At 36.5% G+C, this 19,420-nt stretch overlaps 1 protein-coding gene across 3 annotated transcripts in view; it reads right to left on the bottom strand.

Moving 5' to 3' along the window:
* The window catches only part of SLIT3 (slit guidance ligand 3), a 525,769-nt gene that overhangs the window by 465,064 nt on the left and 41,285 nt on the right, over positions 1-19,420 (bottom strand). For all 3 annotated transcript variants that reach the window (XM_026858170.1, XM_026858169.1, XM_026858168.1), the window contains one exon: positions 4,511-4,582. In XM_026858170.1, the coding sequence (XP_026713971.1) occupies positions 4,511-4,582 (72 nt within the window). The remainder of the gene's footprint in view (positions 1-4,510; positions 4,583-19,420) is intronic.

Raw genomic sequence — 19,420 nt, forward strand, 5'->3', positions numbered from 1 at the left:
GGGGGGGGCTGTTTCCCCTTTTTGTTTAAAAGATATTTAAGTTTCTCATAGACCACTAGCATACTTGGTCTTTTGCGAAAAGCAGATGCACTATGATCATTTTATATACCAGCTGTGCACACAAAGGAAACTCATGATTCCAGCACGCACAAACCTGTGTTTACAAACTTCGCCAATAAATTTCACAAGTTGATTTGTATATTAGGAAATACTTACCTTGGAACTAAAACCTGTTTTTATAGCTGTTATATTACATGTTTTGGTTTACTATCCTTTTTCTGTGCATTTAATCACTTGTATTAAGATTAATATTACCTTTTCTTCATGTCTAGATGTTAGTAAATAATATCTAAAACTATGCAAAAATATATTTCTTGTTTCCAGTTCTTGATTTATTAAAAGTGCCTTTTTCTTGATACACTTTTCTCATTAAAAGTGCCTGAAGTTTGAATTATTAGACACTTAATTATTTATCCCAAATAAAACATTTAAGAAGCTTTGAAACCTAGGAAATCAAGGCAGTGGAACAATGGCAAACACTTCCACTAGAGAATGCAATTGCAATCCAGGGTTCTTTCACCATCCAACTTAAAACTCTTACCTAAACTAAAGCAAACAAAATCCATGAGTCTCAAAGCCGTTTTTTCTAGAAGGTTCAAAAATCTTGTAGGAAACTAATTTTGTGGGACGTTTCACATTCCATCTCAGGTTTATGCATATATATATACATACATACACACACACACACACCTGCTTCTAATATCAACCAGATGTGACAACAAAGTCTAGGCAGGACTGTAAAAGATGCAACGATATCCTCTAGTTTGGCATTTTGGGTGAGGCTAAGAGAAAAAAGGCAAAGGTACCTGGAGCTTCAGTGATTGACTGTATAAGTATTTAGAACCTGAGAAGCAGTCTAAATCAAATTTTATTACTTATCAGAAAGACTGCATTTTCAGTGAAAATGTGCAGCGCCCTGAAGTGCGTATGCTATGATGACAAACAAGGAAACCTCCAGGGACAAGAGCATCGCTGTCCCAAAATATGCAAATGGAGTGCATGTGAAATAAGAGAAGAACCCAACATCGCCAAACAGGTTTGTTCTCTAGGTTTTCAAGTACAACACTGACAGGAAACAATGTTCTACATCTTAATTTCCAGCAGCAACAAACCTGAACAGATTCTGCCGATACTGAACTATATAAAAAATTTTGTTCCTCCACTAAACTCACACTTCAGGTTTCAGCCCAGCTGACAGAACACTAGGAAAAGTCTTCACGTTTGTTTTGCAACCTTTAACTATTACTGAAACAATAACAGCTCTTCCTGAAACCCTCCAGCACACAAAATTCCTGCATGTTTAACAGATCAGTCACTCCATCTCCATCAAATTCTACTAATGTTAATAAATATGCCCAACTTTCACACTATTATCAAGTTATCAAACTTCAAATGTCACCTTTGTGTTTAGTTTTATATATTTTTTTAAAATTACTTTGAACCTTCATTAACAAAGTTGTAGTCTGTTATGGCTCACTGTATGTAAAGAGAGCAACTACACAAATCTGGTGATTTCATCTGTATCGGCTATGTGGACAAGACTGAGCTCTTAGTTTTCAATTAATAAAATCAGATTTTACACTTTGAACATACTGCATGGCAATATTTAGGTCTTAAAATTTTGCATTATTTGAGCTGTAGCAAGTTCACACAATTAAACTAGAAAGTCTAAAATAGAATATTTTAACAGGATTATAACTATTAAAAAAGAATAAAATAATTGACTAATAGCTTCATAGCCCAGAATCAACAGTTTGAAAATATGGCAGCAGAAATAACATAGCTGTACTATGGAAAATTAAAATTAAGATAAGTATTATCTACATTTTTAAATGCTCATTTTAATTCACTCTTCATAAATTCAACAGAATCTACATCACCCACGTAACAGTCCTTCTTATCAATTTCTGCTTCACTTATTTTATTCCCTTTCATCACTTTCTCAGCCATGCTTTATTCTCAAAAGGCTAGGTCAGAGCAGCTGCAGGAGAGGAATGCAAGCATCATGCCTCTTCACTGAAGCGTTTTCCCCAAACAGCCAGTTGTGAACAAAGTAGACTGGCACTGCTGGATTTAAGACAAGTCACAACAGAAGTGAGAAAGAACAACTCTGAAATCTACTACCAATAGAAAAACTAACTTCTGTTTTTCCTCAAAGTATAAAAAAAACCCACCCCATATGTATATGTGTGTGAGTGTGTGTGTTTTTATAAATTCTAGTAGGTAGCAAATTTCTCATTCATATCCCATCACTGAAAAACATACAACCAAACTGTGTTTGGAACCATAACAGTTCACTTAGCTAAGATTTATTTACCTAAAATATACACTATATTTATATAACACTTATATCTTCAAAAGAAAAAGCAAGTTTCAGCTGACAAACAGTGCTAAAGTGATCTATCTAAAGCACTATTAAACAGTAAGCAAGACTCTGAATGAATGTCAGTGAATAAAGACAAATGTTTCAACAGCATCCGTTGGGAGGCATTACAGCATACAGCGTTCATATTAATCACTATTTTATGTAATTTTCTTACAATCTTTATATTCTAAAAGCAGAATTATTACCCTTGTGTTAAGGACTATAATGTATCATGATTACATGATCTGCTAGAAAATACACACTCTGGTATTGAAAAGACTCAATTACTTCCACTTAGTTTCTTTGTGCAAGGTTCCTTAAGACAGATGCACACAAGTTATCAACACACACAACCTTCCCTCAAAACCACAAATTACCGAAAGTTCCTTTCAGCCTAAGATAGCCACATACAATGCAAGCACTCACAGAGCTGTTTCAACACGTTAAACTGGAATTTGCATGAGTGGATACATGTATACTCTGTAAAAAATTTTATCTTGAAAGCATCACCATTTCCTTAGACAACCAACCTACATGAAGCGACTCTTCTACAAAATAAATACAACTGGCATCTTCTGGAGACCAGATGAGGGTATCTGCAAGTAAGTAGCAGCTCATGCTTTATACTCAAGAGAAGTTTCAAGACAACATTTCAAAAGCATGCAAAGAACATTAGGAAATACAACGAAATTACTCAGCCCTAGGAAATCCATTGAGCAAATATTTTTAATGCATTGAAAAGCTACGACAAAGCTTGCAAAAACAAGTCCAACAAAGATATTTCAATAGATTTTAAGACTAAAAGACAGATACAGTTTATAATTATATTTTTACATATTTAATCTCCAGAACAATGTCATTCACTTTTACAGTTTTTTATGAGCAAGTTTGGACAAAACCACATTTATTACATAAATTTGCCAAACCTGTATCAGTAACACTCACTGTCCCATTTGTCTGCTTCTAAAACATCAGCAAAGAGTCTACTTTTTTAAATAGTCAACTGATTCCAAAATTAATCTTCACCATCACCACATGCTTTGTATTTCCACAGGAAGAAAAATTTACTGCACTGTCTAAATGGTTTGTTTGGTTGCGTACAGAGATATTAAAACAATTATAAAAGCTCCACATGGGTGTAGCAGCTTTTCAACCATACTGCAGTAACTTTACAATTTCACTAGTCAAATCATAGGTCTTACTATCTGGTCTTCCATGAACAAACTCAAACGTTAACAACACAGTTTTACAATATAGCACATCTTTCAAAAGGACAGTCTGGATCATGAGCATGATCTAGAAAGCAACTTCAAATGGGTTTTGGCTACTCCTTTAAAAGGCAGATGATTCTTTTCTTGATAGTAACTGTGCAGGCACCTGCACATCCATTTTATTTCTATTCAGTTTTCAAATAACATATATTTTATAAATCATCCAGTCATTGTGCTAACATCACAATCCCTCCCACCACCACCACAAAAAATAATGCCAAGCTCATGTTAGTCTTCTCTTGCTGTTCAAACTGGTCTTGATGCCATCTAACCATCTTCTAACATAGTTCTTATATTTCAAGGAGATGAACAATTCTATACTTCTCTGTATTTGCTCATCTTCCTGACTGACAAGGCAGAAGCCATAACTTTGCTCGTCTACCTGGCAATGCAGTTAGTTCAAAAGATCATTTTCAAAACTAAAAAGTTTAACTATCTGAATTATGTCAAGATGCTAATTTTTAAGTAAGAGTACGCAATCTCTCTTTTCTGGTATCTAGACTATACTGGATATCAGAAGTTGCCACATTTCATGGTTTCTATAACTCTACATAGGGAGCTGCAAACAATTCACCTTGAAGTCATCATGGTGCATATATGAGGAAAAGAAAGTTTTGTGGCTTCTCTTCCCTCTAATATTTTTGCTTTACTGAATGACAACTACACACATGAAAACATAACACATGTCCTCTTAAGAACAGTTACAGCAGTTCTAATATACAAAATTTAAACCTCTCACTTCAGTCAAAATACAACCATGCAAATCTGCATAATAAAGAACAGACAATAGAAACATAAATCAGATTATACTTACAATCTAGTTAACTTCTGTGTGTTCTGAAAAAGCAGCTCTGGAAGAACTTGCAACTTATTCTTGTTCAGACGCCTAAACAGTTACAATTAGAATAAAAAAAAAAAATTAGATTATCTTCCAATTTAAGAAGCTTATTCTGTTATGCATAAACACACAAGAGTCCCGTTATATTAAACCTCATGCTATGATCTCAGCATACAATGGATTGTGTATGTTATTCACACACGAGCCAAGGAGATCATTCCATCTGTAAGCCACCTGCCTACATTCTTGAGGTAGGAGGTCAAGTGACAGTCACCACGAAGTTTGAATGTTTTAATATGGATGAGTACACAAATATATTTTTTTCATTTTCCTCTGGATGCCTACTAACAGTAAATCATGTCAGATCGCACGTTCCGAGTGAGTGGTATCTGGATTTTCTCTCTCCTAAAAATCTAGGCACAATAAAATTAAGTAACTTGACCAACTAAGGTTATTTCCAGATTAGCTATTATTTTTACAGTATACACACAAGATATATAAGAATTTTCTTAAAACCTCACTTTGAAAACATGAGCAGTGTTGTAGAACATATGAACACACAAGTAACCTGAAAACTATATGGTGATTTGAAATAGAATCTTAAAAGTTTCTTCCAGAAACATTTTAGAGAACAGCTCAATGTCCATACATTAGTCCACTTTACTCACTCACTGTGAAGTTTTACACCGAGGACCACAATTTGTAAGAAATCAACTGTTAGAAGTTACTCTAGCCTAGTAGCTATAAAAAGCCTAAACCTCCTCTCCTTTGTAAAATGTGTGACAGCCCTGCAAATTCTAACAGCAGTTTAACTTCTAAGAAACAATCTTGTCCTACAATCCCTTTTTTTGTTGTCTAAGTGACAATAAAAAGAGTTGCTTGCTTTCAGTCTCCTAATGAATGTTATTTACACAATGAAGTTGATGTAAATTAATTACATACAACTCCACTGTTCTAAATGGGAAGCTGACTTCTCATATATGTTCATATATAAGCCTGTATATATGCCTCCTTTGTTTCCAATCCACCTTAAAAGTTACCTTTGTTAAAAGATCTACTTTTGCTAAAATTCTGATCTAAGATGACACCTGGAACTTTCAGAAACCTACTGATACTTAGCACCCAGGATCTGGTTTCCAGTTTTCTTGCACACCGAGCAATTTCACTATCAGAACTGAAGAATTTTTTTGAATTGAAAGGCCTTCCTCAGAGATCAAACTAATGTTGTGGGGTTTTCATATAGCAGTTTTCATATGGCATCCATATGAGCATGTCTTGCAAGATAAAGGAGTGATGGAGAAAAGGGGAATATTAACTTCTCTTTCTGACACCTAGAACAGATCAAAGACTGCTTTTGCAGGCTTGCTTACAGAGCCTAACCATTATGCATTACGCATGCCACATGCTAACTGAAGCAGAAACAAAAACTGGTTATTTCACAGTGCTTTTACCAACTACCCAATTACATTTCTGAGATAAATGAACAGAGCAGTAAATGAAACACTAAATAAATACATGAGATGTACCAAGCACTAGTTTGCATTTGGGAAGGTACATAAGGAGATTTTAAACTGGATTCCCTTACCCATGTGAAATTTCACACTTTTATACCCGATTAAATTTAATCATAGTCTGTTTAGTTTAAGGTTGACAGTAATATGCTACTTAATCCTCACCAAATTCATGTTTTCAGTTAAGCATGTTGATATTCTAGAACAGCTGATCTACTTAGAAGGATGAAATAAAATGAAAAAAATTTCTTAGGATAATACAGGGCTTAATACTTCTTGGTTCCATCCTCATTCATCAAGACTGCCACCAGTTCCTGTGAAACACTAAACATGTTGAACTTATTTATCGATCAGAATAAAAAAAGACTGCCAATTAAATGCATCTAGTCCACACAGTTGTCTAATGTTTATTACCATGTCTCATCATCCTTTCAGCTCCCACAATGTACATACAATTATCCACTGTCAATCCAAAGTCATCTGACTTCTCAAAGCACCGTCTAAGGAATATGTTTTAAGAATATATTCTTATCTCTACTTGCGAGGATTTTACAAATGCTGAGTTTATGCTTAATATTTTTAAGCCACAGAAACTAAGGAAAATCTTAGTAATTTTCTAGAATAGGAGGTTCCACATCAACTAGCAGATAAGAAAATGTAAGTAGTAATAGAAAAATTTTCAAGGTTAGAAATTTTGCAACCTGAGAAGTCAAACATTTACAATTTGCAGAGACACAAACCACTTACTGGGGGGAAGGGGGGTGGGAAGCTAACATCAAAATTTTTTCTCTATTATCAAATTAATCCTAAAGATCAAATATTTTAATGGATTTCCTATTATCTGTATAGGCCAACACTGCCTTACATGAGATGGATAATGGACCAAGTTCTCAGTTGCCCTTTTAAATTGTCCTATGCATTTTAAGATTTCATCTTCAGATTACCTTAGTACTAATTTTCTTTCAAACGTCATATGAAGTAAAGTCCCCGCAAGGATGCTTTTGAAAAACTCACAAACTTGACCTGCTGTTCACTTGCATTAAAGATTTCATATTGGTCTAAACTTAGTTAATATTTTTAACATTATATTGTTCTAAATAATGTGTTGGTCTTTATATAGTGTAAGTAAGCAAGTCAAACCCATCTATCAAGATGAATAACTTAATTACATTCTTCCTTTGCCTTAACTCAGGTAAGTTTGAGTTTCAAAATAACCCATCAGTACAGGTTAGTGCTCCCACACTGTACTGCACAGGATACTGTCCTCAAAATACTGTAAGAACACAGTACTTCTGTGTCAATCAGAAATCTAAGGCAACAACAAACATCTGAGGAGTCCATGGCTACTGATGTCTTGGTTCAAGCTATAAGACTCTCCAAATATCCCTTCTTTACTTCAAGTTGGAATTTCTGCCAAAAGTAATTTTATCCATAGCTGATTCTCAGGAGAAGTCTGGGAATGAACAGAGTTTTGTTTCTCTTGATCATCGCCTACTGTATTTAAGTAACTTCTACTGCAATACTCACCTAAATATAACACTAGATCACCTCATATAAATGTAGACATACTTGATGTAGGATACATTTAACATGCTTATATTTATTATGTGCCAGAAAGCCACCAATAGCCTAGGAAAAATCCCAATTACACTTCTTATTTCTCTTCCCGGGCTTTAGAGAAAGGCCATTAAGAAATTTCTCAATACAGACGTATCAAAGTACAAGACGGGATGTTTTTAAGTCCTATAAAAGAGACACAGAAGTGTTTAAAAATTATTTAATGAAAAAAGCAAATGTTCTGAATGGCCATTTATAAGTGCCGTTTCCTCCAGTCTGACAGAGAAGTGCCAAGCACGAATGAAATGTAGTGGAATAGTTCCTAACACACCATTTGACAAGAACTTCAGTTTATCCTCATCTATCAGTAAGCTCTAAGACAAATAAGGAAACTTCAAGTGCAAGGTGAAGCAAACATTAGGAATGCCAGCACAGGGCAGGGCAAGCTCTAATGTAGCTGTTCCCGTGGGGAACTTCAAAGCACAGGCTGAGCACACGTTCAGGAAATCTGTCGTGCAGCAGCAGCCCCTTTACACACGGAAAGACCCAAAGAGTGATTTAGAAACTCCCTATGCTTACCTAAGCCTCTTACCTATGAGAGGCCTTTCACCATCATGTTACTGCCTAACTCTTAATCCTGTCACGTGTTTAATTCTAGTTACAACTGTATTTCTGGTTTTATAACAAATACCTTGGAAAAGGTGTAGTCATATATTATTACAATAAAATAAAAATGGTCTGCCAAAAGTTCACAAACAAAGTGAGCCAAAATCTTATAAAATGATTTTGTGGATACTGTTCTTGTGACTGCACTGTATTAACAAATACAGATATTCCTGTTTTTAAATTAGTAACTTCAAATAGAAATAACATCAAGGCATGATATCTGCAAATTGAATTTAAAAGCCAAGCCATTTTTGCAACTGCAATTAGCTACATCATGATGGAATGACACGTCAGTTTTGTTAATCTCAACTGTAAACTGGAATTAAAGAAAATATTTACATTTCCCCATGAGCAAAATTAAGTCAAATTTTAATTGTCACACTAAATCCTTTGCACTGTACAAACCGAGAAATCCACCTGGGACTCATAGCATGCAACAGCTAAAAACTTTGATCTGTCCTCTCATGTTAGAAACACATCCACCATGCAACCAGCACATGTGCATGCACGTGCGTGCAGACACACAGCACCAACCATCATCATACCACCACCGAGGTTCACCCAGAGGAAGGAAGGAATCTGGGGCGCAGAGCCAGACAAGATCTGGTCCAGGTTATTTGACCTGGGACTGCTGTATGAGAATGCAGCTGTTCAGTCTCTGAATCATTCTGCACTCGATGTTTTACAGCTAATAAGACCTGCAAAGTATTCCAGGAATTCAAAGCACTGGGCAGAATGATGCATAATCATCTAATGCCACAGATTAGCTCCAGTGCTGGATCAGAAGCAACTCTGGACATGCACAGCATGGAGTCCAGACTAATAAAATCTCCTGGAAGCTGAAGAACGCTGCAGAGATGATCTCCAGGAGTCATATCAGCTTTGGCAATACCTGCATTGAGTCAAACTTCTTAAGTCTAATAGGCACAGGCTAACTGTACAGTCAACAATCTCCATACACAACTCCCTCCATTTTCCAGATTACTTTAACCACTACTACGCCTGGGAAATAGAACTTTGCATATTCTGTTAGTCTGCTCCTCAAGTCCCCATAAGTGACCCATAAAAGCTGACCAACCACCAGCTCCCCACAATAGCTCTCAACATGTAAGTCCATACAACACCTCCAAAGCATCCACGTAAGACCACCACAATAGCACAATGTCCTCTGGCTAGGCCCAATTGTAGATTCACCTATGCTTCTGTTAGAAGATGTTTAGGGAGCTGTAAATGGTAGAGGTTAAAACCCTGTATTTCTGTACACAGGAATTCACTACAGAAGTAAACTACAGTTTCTTCTGAAATTATTATATTAATAACTCAGTAGCACACTTCTAGCAACTAAGATTGCTTAGTCAACTCAACGAGTCCATCCAGGGTCTAAGCTTATCAAGAGTTTAATTATGTTTGGATACAGTGTGGTTTCATCCTCTTAAAATCCCTCATATAGAACCAGACATACAAGTGGTTTAACTCCTCTAATCACCTTACAACAGGGATACAGTTAAAACTTAAGAGTATGATGTACTGGGGTACTGCAGGAGCACTTACTTCCATACAATGTTTAACATTAAATCTAATAACGTTCGTAACATCCTGTACAAGCATAATATCTCTGCCCACCACAACAGCTGTGATACATTTATGTAATAAAACTTCATGCTTACTAGATGTGACCATGAGTTTTTAAGAAAATAATTAGTAATTTCTTCCTTCAACACTGCAGACAGCAAGACATGTCAGCAATATTTTAATAGATATATACCTCAGGTTAATTGTTATCTATTAGTCTGGATATTACATGACTATTTTCAAGGCAAATGTAAAATAAAATAGGCCTTAAAAAAACAAATACAATGATACCTTACCTTATGTAGAAGCTAAATATATAGACCTTTAATAAACTGGTGAGCTATGCACTGAAAAAGATTCACCTGCTGTTAACAGCCTGGTTAAAAGGGATACTTTCCTGAAACAGTACTAAACTACTTAAAAATAGGGGGGGAAAATCACACACCAAGAAATCAGAAAATAAATAAAAACATTTAAAAGCATTAAAAGCCAAGAAACTTGTGTGGTTTTCCCCAAGGACAGCCTGAGTCTTCCACAGCATTGGTAGAGACTGTATATAGCAGCTAAATTCACTCAAGATTTTTGCAGGAGCTGGGCTGCAAATTGGACTCAGGCACACCAAATCAACTATTTTTAACCCTTCCTCTGTTTTCTAACCTCTTAACTCTACTTCTCAGGAGTGATCTGAATTTTTTACTCAGCTAATATTTAGACCTGCCAAAGACTGTAATACAAGTATCAACTGTCGTTGGAACTGGAAAGAGTAAGGTCAGCATCAGAAATAAAAAAGGAGTTCTAGGAGGGTACAAATAAAGTGACCCAGAAAGGTGGTGGTGTAGGAGATAACGCAATTTTTTGGCAATATGAAGCCTGATTACAAAGTCCAGAAAGAACTAAAGGTATTCAGTGCCGGAATGGCAATATGACACACACTGCAGGTAAAAAGCAACAGATATGCAAGGAAAGATACTTTTAATTTCATGCATACAACAGCAGTCGCTAACCTAAAAATGACTTCTCAGGAAGTAGACCTAAGAAACATCAACTCACTGCTCTGTAGCCATTCGTAAAGCAAGCGTCACATTGTAAGAGTAACGATAACATGATTATTGCTCTGGGTATATCTATAGTGTATTCGCATGTTGAAGACTGAAAACTCTCGGAATTTCCACCTCAAAAAGGATTCCGTAAGGTTTGGAGAAAGATGGCAAGGATCTACAGAGCAGCTTCCATATTCGAACAACTTAGTAGGCAGACTCCCCACAAGGACAACAGCTGAGGAAGAAAATGCTGAAAGGTCTGTACGATGAAGCGATGGAAGGTGGTAAGAAACACTTGTTCTCATCTTTTGTCATATAAGAAAAAAATCTGAAGCATCAAATGTTGTTGATGGTGGCTTCATAAAACAAATGGAATTAATTTTCCCACGCAACACGCAGTTAAATTACATAACAACTGATTGTGCATTATTAGCTGCTAGTTTATGTGGGTATGGAAGACAAACATGAAAAAACATTAATATCAATTACAATGACCCAACTAATGACACCAGTGATTTCTGCCACAATATAATTTATATTTTTAATTTTTCTTCATTTGCTCTTCCTTAAAAGAGTTTCAACTGGAGACATGATACTGGCTTACTCATACTTTGGGTTTGATCTTTTATGGCCATTATCTTCTGCCTTTTGCTACATTTTTTTTTCCCATTCAGATTCATCAAGAAAGAGTTTAAACTCTACTAGAAATTTTAATTTATACTCAACAATACAAGTGTAGATTTTAAGCCTCTATTCAAAGAACTTCCACAAAGTCTCTCAGACTGTGAAGTTTGCCTGTTGCACAAATTCAGGTGTTCCCAACGTAAGGCATAAAAAGACCATTTGAACATCAAGGAGCAAAGTAAAAGATTCATAATTACAGTTGCAATCAAGAGATAGGTGTACGTGTACACATGTATACAGGCATGTCCATGTATCTGTGTAAACAACTCTATGTATTTCCTTCTCATTTTATCTCAGCAAAAGCCCTTGTGTCCCAACTCCAACAGTCTCACATACCTCCAAGTAAGGTCTTTTGCCCCTCCTAGTTATACTGGATGCTGATGTCTTAAATGTCTATACTTCACAGCTTTATCGTGTTACAAACTGCATATTCTTATGACTCCAATGGCCTAAAATGCAGATTTCTAGAAATCTGTGACCTTTAAAAGTCACAAGAGGTACACTTGCAACACCATTCTCCAGTTTATTATTGTTTTCTTTAACGCAGCCACACACAGTTTCAAACACTGTTTCAACAAAGAACAAACACTCCCTTCTCACCTCTCAAAAATATTTTGCTCATATACATAACAAGCACCAGTTTCTCCCCTTCCTCCCACAGCCTACTGCCCATTTGGGGGCTCCTATGTCCTGAAGGCAAAGGGATAGAGGGAAACAACATCAATGTCAATCATGGACTATCAAGGGCCCTTAAAAAAACAAGGAGAAGTTATTAACTGTGAAATTCCTGCCTTCCTGGCTCCAACTAGGCTAATACTATTTCTTCCTCTGTCTGAAGCTGGGATAGGAGAGAAATTTAACTGTTAAGGTTCCCCTGACTGTTAAAGAACAGAGTAAGAAAGAACCACTGGAGCTTGGCAAGAGCCAAAGCTACCAGCCTGGAGGCAGACTGAAGACCTTTATCAGGACCACTCTACAAAATAAATAGAGAAGAGACCTACATTTTAAAAGGGTTATTTTTACTTTTAATATATTTCTGGTTTATTCCTTTTCTTGGATTCTGGATAACTTCTGGATGAGTAAAAACCTTCAATTTTGATCGGTAAATTGTCAAGTTGCTTTCAAGCCAGAGGCCATGTTTTCTTGGAGGAGAAACTGTCTTTGGGGTACTGACTTCAGCCGTGTTCTTCATGTTTACACAACTGGAAGGGTCACATCCAGTTTGGGTACTGTTGTCCCATGGAGTTCCACTCACAAGAAAAGCAAACAGGAGCTATATCTGATCTATGTCAGAGGCATGGTCAGTATAGATGGGACATAACAAGACACATATTGGAACAGCAACTTCCCAGGTCTTTACACTTTCCACCATAGGAGACAGTTTGCATTATTGTAAAATTACTGGGTGTTTTATCTGCCTCTTCAGCCACACATATTAAAGCCTTTAACTTGCTCAGCTTGCAACCATTTTAATCTTTTTCCAAGAAAAACCTGATTCTTTGCTACAAGTTATGAAGGAGAAGACAATTTCAACAATCACGCAGTGTAATGCCCTTATTACACTGTAATGCAGAATACACCTTCCTTCCCAAGGCTTGTATCACCATTAGAAGACTTCATAAAGTTCAGAAGAATTTCAGGGTTCAGAAGTTAAATAAACAGGTGAAAGAACATTTTAAATCTTATAGACCTATGCATTCCTTACACAACTGATTTGTAAATGGTTGAATGCAGCCACACTCCTCCCTGATTTTTTTTCAGCTCATGCATCACTATTTCTCTGTGAGTGAATATAATTTTTTATAATTTGCAACATAGCACAGGTAGATTTAAGGTATTTTCATAGTGACTTCTCTCATTTATTTACGCACAAGGTGTACAAATACATGCCCAGTGTGAGTCTGACAAAGTAGCAACATTAACAGATCATACCAAATCCAATTGTATCGAGTATTTTTAGAAGCAGTATTTTCAGCTTCATGCTTTGTTCTCACAGCTGCAGAACAGTTTTACTCTAAGAAGCAAACCAAGGAAAACCCAAAACTCCTTTTCTGCAGTTACAGTGAGGGGATGTCCACTATCCACATGAGAAATTTCCTCCACGCTCTCTTCAAAGCCCCCAGGAGGTACTCAGCTCCTTCCAACGGAGTAATCAATATAAAAGCCCAATGTAAAAGCAATGCAAGTGTTATTTATTCAAACTTGGGAAATTGTGCTATTTTTCAAGGCAATTTAATTTCTCATTATGCTACTGACTTGGTTTGAAAATTCTGAATACCATAACATCAATGAAACATGCTTCCTGCTAACAGCAAATAAATTCAAGGCATGAGTAAAAATCAGCAAATTTACATGGCTATAGAAGAAAAAGGGAAGGGCTTGGCTTCTACTAGAAGATCTCACAAGAAAAAGCTCTCATAAATCTTTGCCTTCCATTTAAAATGTCTTGCAGTATTATCTGTACTAATACCATTCTTGTATATTACTGAATACATTACACCCAGAACTTTAAGTTGATACACGGGCTAGGATACAAACTGCCAGTTTTATTATTGTCTCTTTGAGTATAGTAATTATCTAGTTTTAACCCCATGAATGTGATACCCATTGGTCTCCAAATTCTGTGTCTGTTTTTCTACTGAGTATTGACAGCTTTACTACCAAACCAAACTACTGCATATTTGTCATGAAGTAGCACTCTGTTCCTTTCCACACAAGTTCAACAACTTTCAAGTTTGTTTTAACATATATGTTTGCATTGCTACCTATTATACAACTTATTCTCCAACAGAAATCCAAAATTACAGTGCTTCTAAATTTTTAAAACAGATAGCTTTAAGGCAGTAGTCCTGGTACTCCAGCCTTTAACATCCAGACATTATCCAAGTAACTCTGGGTTCACTCCCCAATTTGGTAATTTATTTTATTTCACACTCAAAACATCTGGGTCTCATTTTTGCCAATAAACAAGCTAGCTTTTTCTCCTTTGTTATTAAGAGCTCTATGGCATTGTCCTTGGAGAACAGCTTCAGGGAACATGATGTAGTTGAAGTAGTTTCTATGACTGACTTTAAGGGGGAAGTAGTTACATCACAAGCTTGGGCGTAACCAAGAAGCAATAAAAATGAATTAATGCATAACAGGAGACTTAGACAGAAAGACAGGAGTTATTGAACTCTAAGGAGTTACTAAGTTTTCTCTTTTAAACATCACTGACTTGGGAAGCAGTAAACCAGGAGCACATTCAATGGTTTCACCAGAAAATCCTATTAGCATCAAGAAATATGTTGCTGTCATTAATGTAACTTCTTCCTTTGCTTTGTATCACTTCCTTTTTGTAAGGGAGAACAGTCAAGATACAGCACCCGTTTAAAAAGTCAACCTTGTCCATCACTTTGTCAGCACCTCATTATATTACTACACTAGGAAATAAAGCCAGACAACATATAATGGAATTTCAGTAAGGTCGCTATAAGGAAGCTCAGTACAACCATATTACAGGATTATGGTGTGGAATAAATTAACTTCTTTATTTGCGTGATGTATTGGTACGGAAGCTCTTCCAAAAACCGTAAGAGATGCCACTGTATGTCGCTAAGGGACTGTTTTTTTGAAGGAAAACTGTTTACAATAGCTACAACTTAGAGATTCCTTATTACAAATATAACAGACTGGGTGGTCCTAGTTCACATTTTCAAAGCTGTCAGAAGTAATAACCTTTATTAGTAACTTCTCATTAGAGTGAAAAAGATTATCTACCCTCCGTCAGAAACAGACTACATTTCTTTGTACAAAGAAGCAGCATATGAATAGGTAGCTCTGTAACACTTTTTAGTTTTCAATGTAAGAATACTTCCTTATTTTTAGGATCCCTTCATATATATATATAAAAAAAAAAAGACATTAAGATGGAGGATAGAGCCAGTATATAAGCATTATACACAGATGTCCTCTGGCTAGGAATGAACTAGGAATATAGACAAAAAAAGCATGAGGAACAGGTTTAAACATCAAAATTTTCACAAAGCCAACATGAAAAAGCAAAAAAGGGTCTAATAACATTCACATATGTATTAGAGATGTCCTACATCATAGAGAAATGGACAGAAGCATTAGCACCAATCTAACTCAAGGGAATAGAGAAACATAAGTACCAGAAGGCATTTATTAATGACAATGTCAACAGCAACAAAGTTCTGTAAAACCAGAAAGAGCAAGCAAAAGTACACGGACAATCTCTTAACCCAATAGTATATTTATTAAAACCAATTTGTTACATTCATGCAGGATTGTAGCTTGTATCTGCCTTTATTAGCCTTTAGCGTACAAGAATTTACAATTTCTCTTAACTATCATTCAAATAAATCCAAAAAGACTTGCTCGATAAACCCTCAAACACAGAGACAGTCTCTGCAGATGCTGCCTACTTCTCAGTTTCTGCATTTACTAAGTTTTCTTATTTAAAATCTAAAAAAAAATTTAGGAATTCACACAAAATCTTCCAATTTTTGTATCTTCAAGACCCTAATACAGAATGAGAAAATGTGTAGTTACATGATCATTATTCCTCCACAGACTATGTGAAAACAATACGACTTTATCCAAGGAACAGAAATAATCTATTGCAGTATCCTTAAATGTCCACCATTTCTAATACTTCATTTTTTATAAAGACAGTGAGAGTGAAATAAATAAGACATGGTGAAAACGTTTTCTTACACCAGAGTGTAAGCTCTCCAGGTCAGGGCTGAAACCCTATGAAGAAAGCAAAAAGTGAATTTTAGCATGCACATCTCCAAGCCATGTTGCCCTTGCTGACAAGTCTTAAAAGTTTATATTAATCAAACTAACCATTTCCAGAAGTAAGAAATAGCTGTGAATAATTAGCAAGACAACTTGCAAGTACAACTACTATTGCAATTTTTACCAGAATATGTAGAACACTATTTCTATTTGATCTGTTCTAATAACTCGATACCAGCCCGGCTCACCACGCCTCTCCATATATAGTAAAGAATGCTTCTGTGTCGATGGGTTACTCTTTCCTCCCAGGGGCTATATGCCAAACAGAGCTATTAAAAAAGGAAGACTAACATAATCATCTCTTGCCTGAAATCAAACTGGATACTTAACAAAGGATGCACCCTCCAAAGCTAACAGAATGAATATAAGGAAAAAATTAAGTGGAACAAAGAGCACACTGTACACTTGACTTAAATTTGAGAACAAAAAAAGCAGCTCTTGTAACTGCTTTATCATAAGCATGTGGGAATTACCTATTACAACTCATTCAATGGACGTTTTCTCACTAGGAAGCGACAAGGGCTAACCAGCCACAAAAATGCATCGTCATTAAAGAAGCTCGCATCTAAAAATTAAGTGCACCCCATTTCTGTTATAATTACCTCTGATCCACTTTCCCAGCAAGTTCTGAAATTGAAGGGTCAGTTCTTCTGAAGTGCTTCATTATCTAGCAGTTCCCATTCCTCCCAAATTCCTAATATACTGCATCACACCTATCCCACTCAAGTATCAAAACCAAAATTTTAAAAGTGTACATAATATCCATAACATCTGCATGAACCCTATAATCCTCTCCTCTTCTTGCAATCCTCATACTGTAACACCTTGACACAAAGAGAAAGGTCTAGAGAAGAGATCATCTCCAAGCAACTACGAACATAATACTAGCATTAAGTTAACTATAAGCCAACATAAACTGTTTTTTTCTGTTCTATATAGAAGACTGCAGCTTCAGGTGAGCTCCATTTCAATAGACACAGTTAAAATGGAGTTGTGCCAGGTGAAAATCAGTATCAAGACTGTACTGGTCTGACCAAAGACGGAAAGGCTTCAAGACCTACATATTCATAGGCTCTCAAAAAAGATGTTACGTACTTGGAATTCATCATAATTTCACTTAAGAACAGGATTATCTAAGGATTGCTAATGTTTGACAGCATGAAATACAGCCAATAATTTATAGTATTTCTAAGATAGCAAGCAGTCTAATTCTTCTAATGAGGAAGCTCAAAGAAGCAAAACTCTTTTGATCGAATTATTTAAGATAAACAAAGTTCATCCAAATTATTTCAGACCAGCACTGCAGCAGTTCTTACCCAACTTTAACACATATCTTTAAGTATTTCCTACAGATCCTGGAGAAATGACTGCTAAATACTTAAGTGTTTTGCTTAAGCAAATACTCTCATAAATCTTCATTAACTATAAAAAAACCTGCTAAAAATCAAACAAGCAAGCCACAGAAAAGAATAATGTTTAAAAACTCTGATGTAACGTTCAATGCTCAGCAGCTATTCCAACTGAATTATGGTTACATTGTAGTGGAAGTGTCATTATTCCATTGGCTTTGTAACCATAGCTTTCAGAAGCTTAAGAATCCTGAGGTTACAGAACCTCTTGTCTACATAAATGAGACCCGAATTTGTTTTTCCATGAGTTCTTATAGGTCAGTGACCTACTATGAAAATGTTTTTGATGAGATCAGGCTCGTTTATTTTCATGTTGTTAAAATAAACCTCTTTGTTTTGTAGCCCTGGTCAGATGTACTAATGCAAACCAAATCCAATTCACTGAAGCATGCATCCTGCTTTCTTGGTAGCTGCCCTTTGCCTCTCTTGCACTTTCCTTGTGTTTGGATTCCTCCTGTGCAGACCAATTGACAGAGCTGCTAATGGCTTCCTTCAGAAAAGAGGTGCCAATTTTTTTTTTGTTTTAATGTTTACAAAAGAAATAAAAGGCTCACTCTTGCATCAGCAATAACAAAAAAAGTTTGGCTGTCCAGCAATGACTGAGTAACATGTAACTATATAATTACGTGCTACAGACATACCTAGTAAACTATGCAGTTTGAGGATATTAGTGCCCTCTAGGAGCCCACAGTACATAAACACAATTATCAGGCACTATTATTTTCCTAAATGAACATACCCAGTTAGAAGATACAACCACTACACATCTACAAACCTATGTATCTTCAAAGAATCATTTAAAGTGGTTTCTCATAACTGCTCTGCTCACTGAATAGTCCCCAAAGGATAAGAAAGTGATAGCTACTGTATCAGTTAAAAAATTATTCCAGCAACAGTCCTGTAAAAATAAGCACAGAGAAATATTGTTCTTGCTCACTTGACTTACGGACAAGAGAGTGGGAGGGATTAATCTTTGAACTAGTTTATCACTACTACAGGCTTATGAAATATTTTGCTAAATAAAGATGGTCCAGTAGAAACACAAAGCAGCAGCAGGTAGCAGGGGCCTTACAAACCATCAGTTGATCAAAGCATACACTTGTTCCTTTTTACCCGTTCCTTCCATTTTATCTCCAAATTGCATGCACAATATTTATGCAAAGTCCTTATTAACAGTAGAAGGTAAAGCAGGAAATTTCTACCATTTAAGTATGTTTGTGCTAGTCACATCAACACAGTTCCAAAAGAAGTGCCCATCTGATGTGCAAGTGACCTAGTTCGAGTGGTGGGTTTTTTCTGTTAGCAGGGGAAGGGGCTACCGCGGTGGCCCCCTGGGAGAAGCTTCTTGAAGCTCCCCGGGCTCCAGGTCGGACCCGCCTTTGCACCAAGGCCGGGTCAATTAGCTGCGCCTCTGTGATAACATATTTAAGAAGGGAACCTGAGAGGAGTGGTGGGAGTTGTGAGGAGGAGTTGCAAGGAGAACATCTGTGCGAACACTGAGGCCAGTGGAAGGGAGGAGGAGGGGGGGAGGTCGCCGGAGCAGAGCCTCCCCTGTACATCCCGTGGCGAGAGGACAGGGCCGCCCCCCGACACCCCCAGGGGTCTGTGGTGGAGCAGAGACCCATCTGCAGCCTGGGGGGGCCC

This window comes from Athene cunicularia (assembly GCF_003259725.1).
Source record: "Athene cunicularia isolate RWA chromosome 13 unlocalized genomic scaffold, athCun1 chr13_part1, whole genome shotgun sequence".
In the NCBI taxonomy this organism is placed as follows: domain Eukaryota; kingdom Metazoa; phylum Chordata; class Aves; order Strigiformes; family Strigidae; genus Athene; species Athene cunicularia.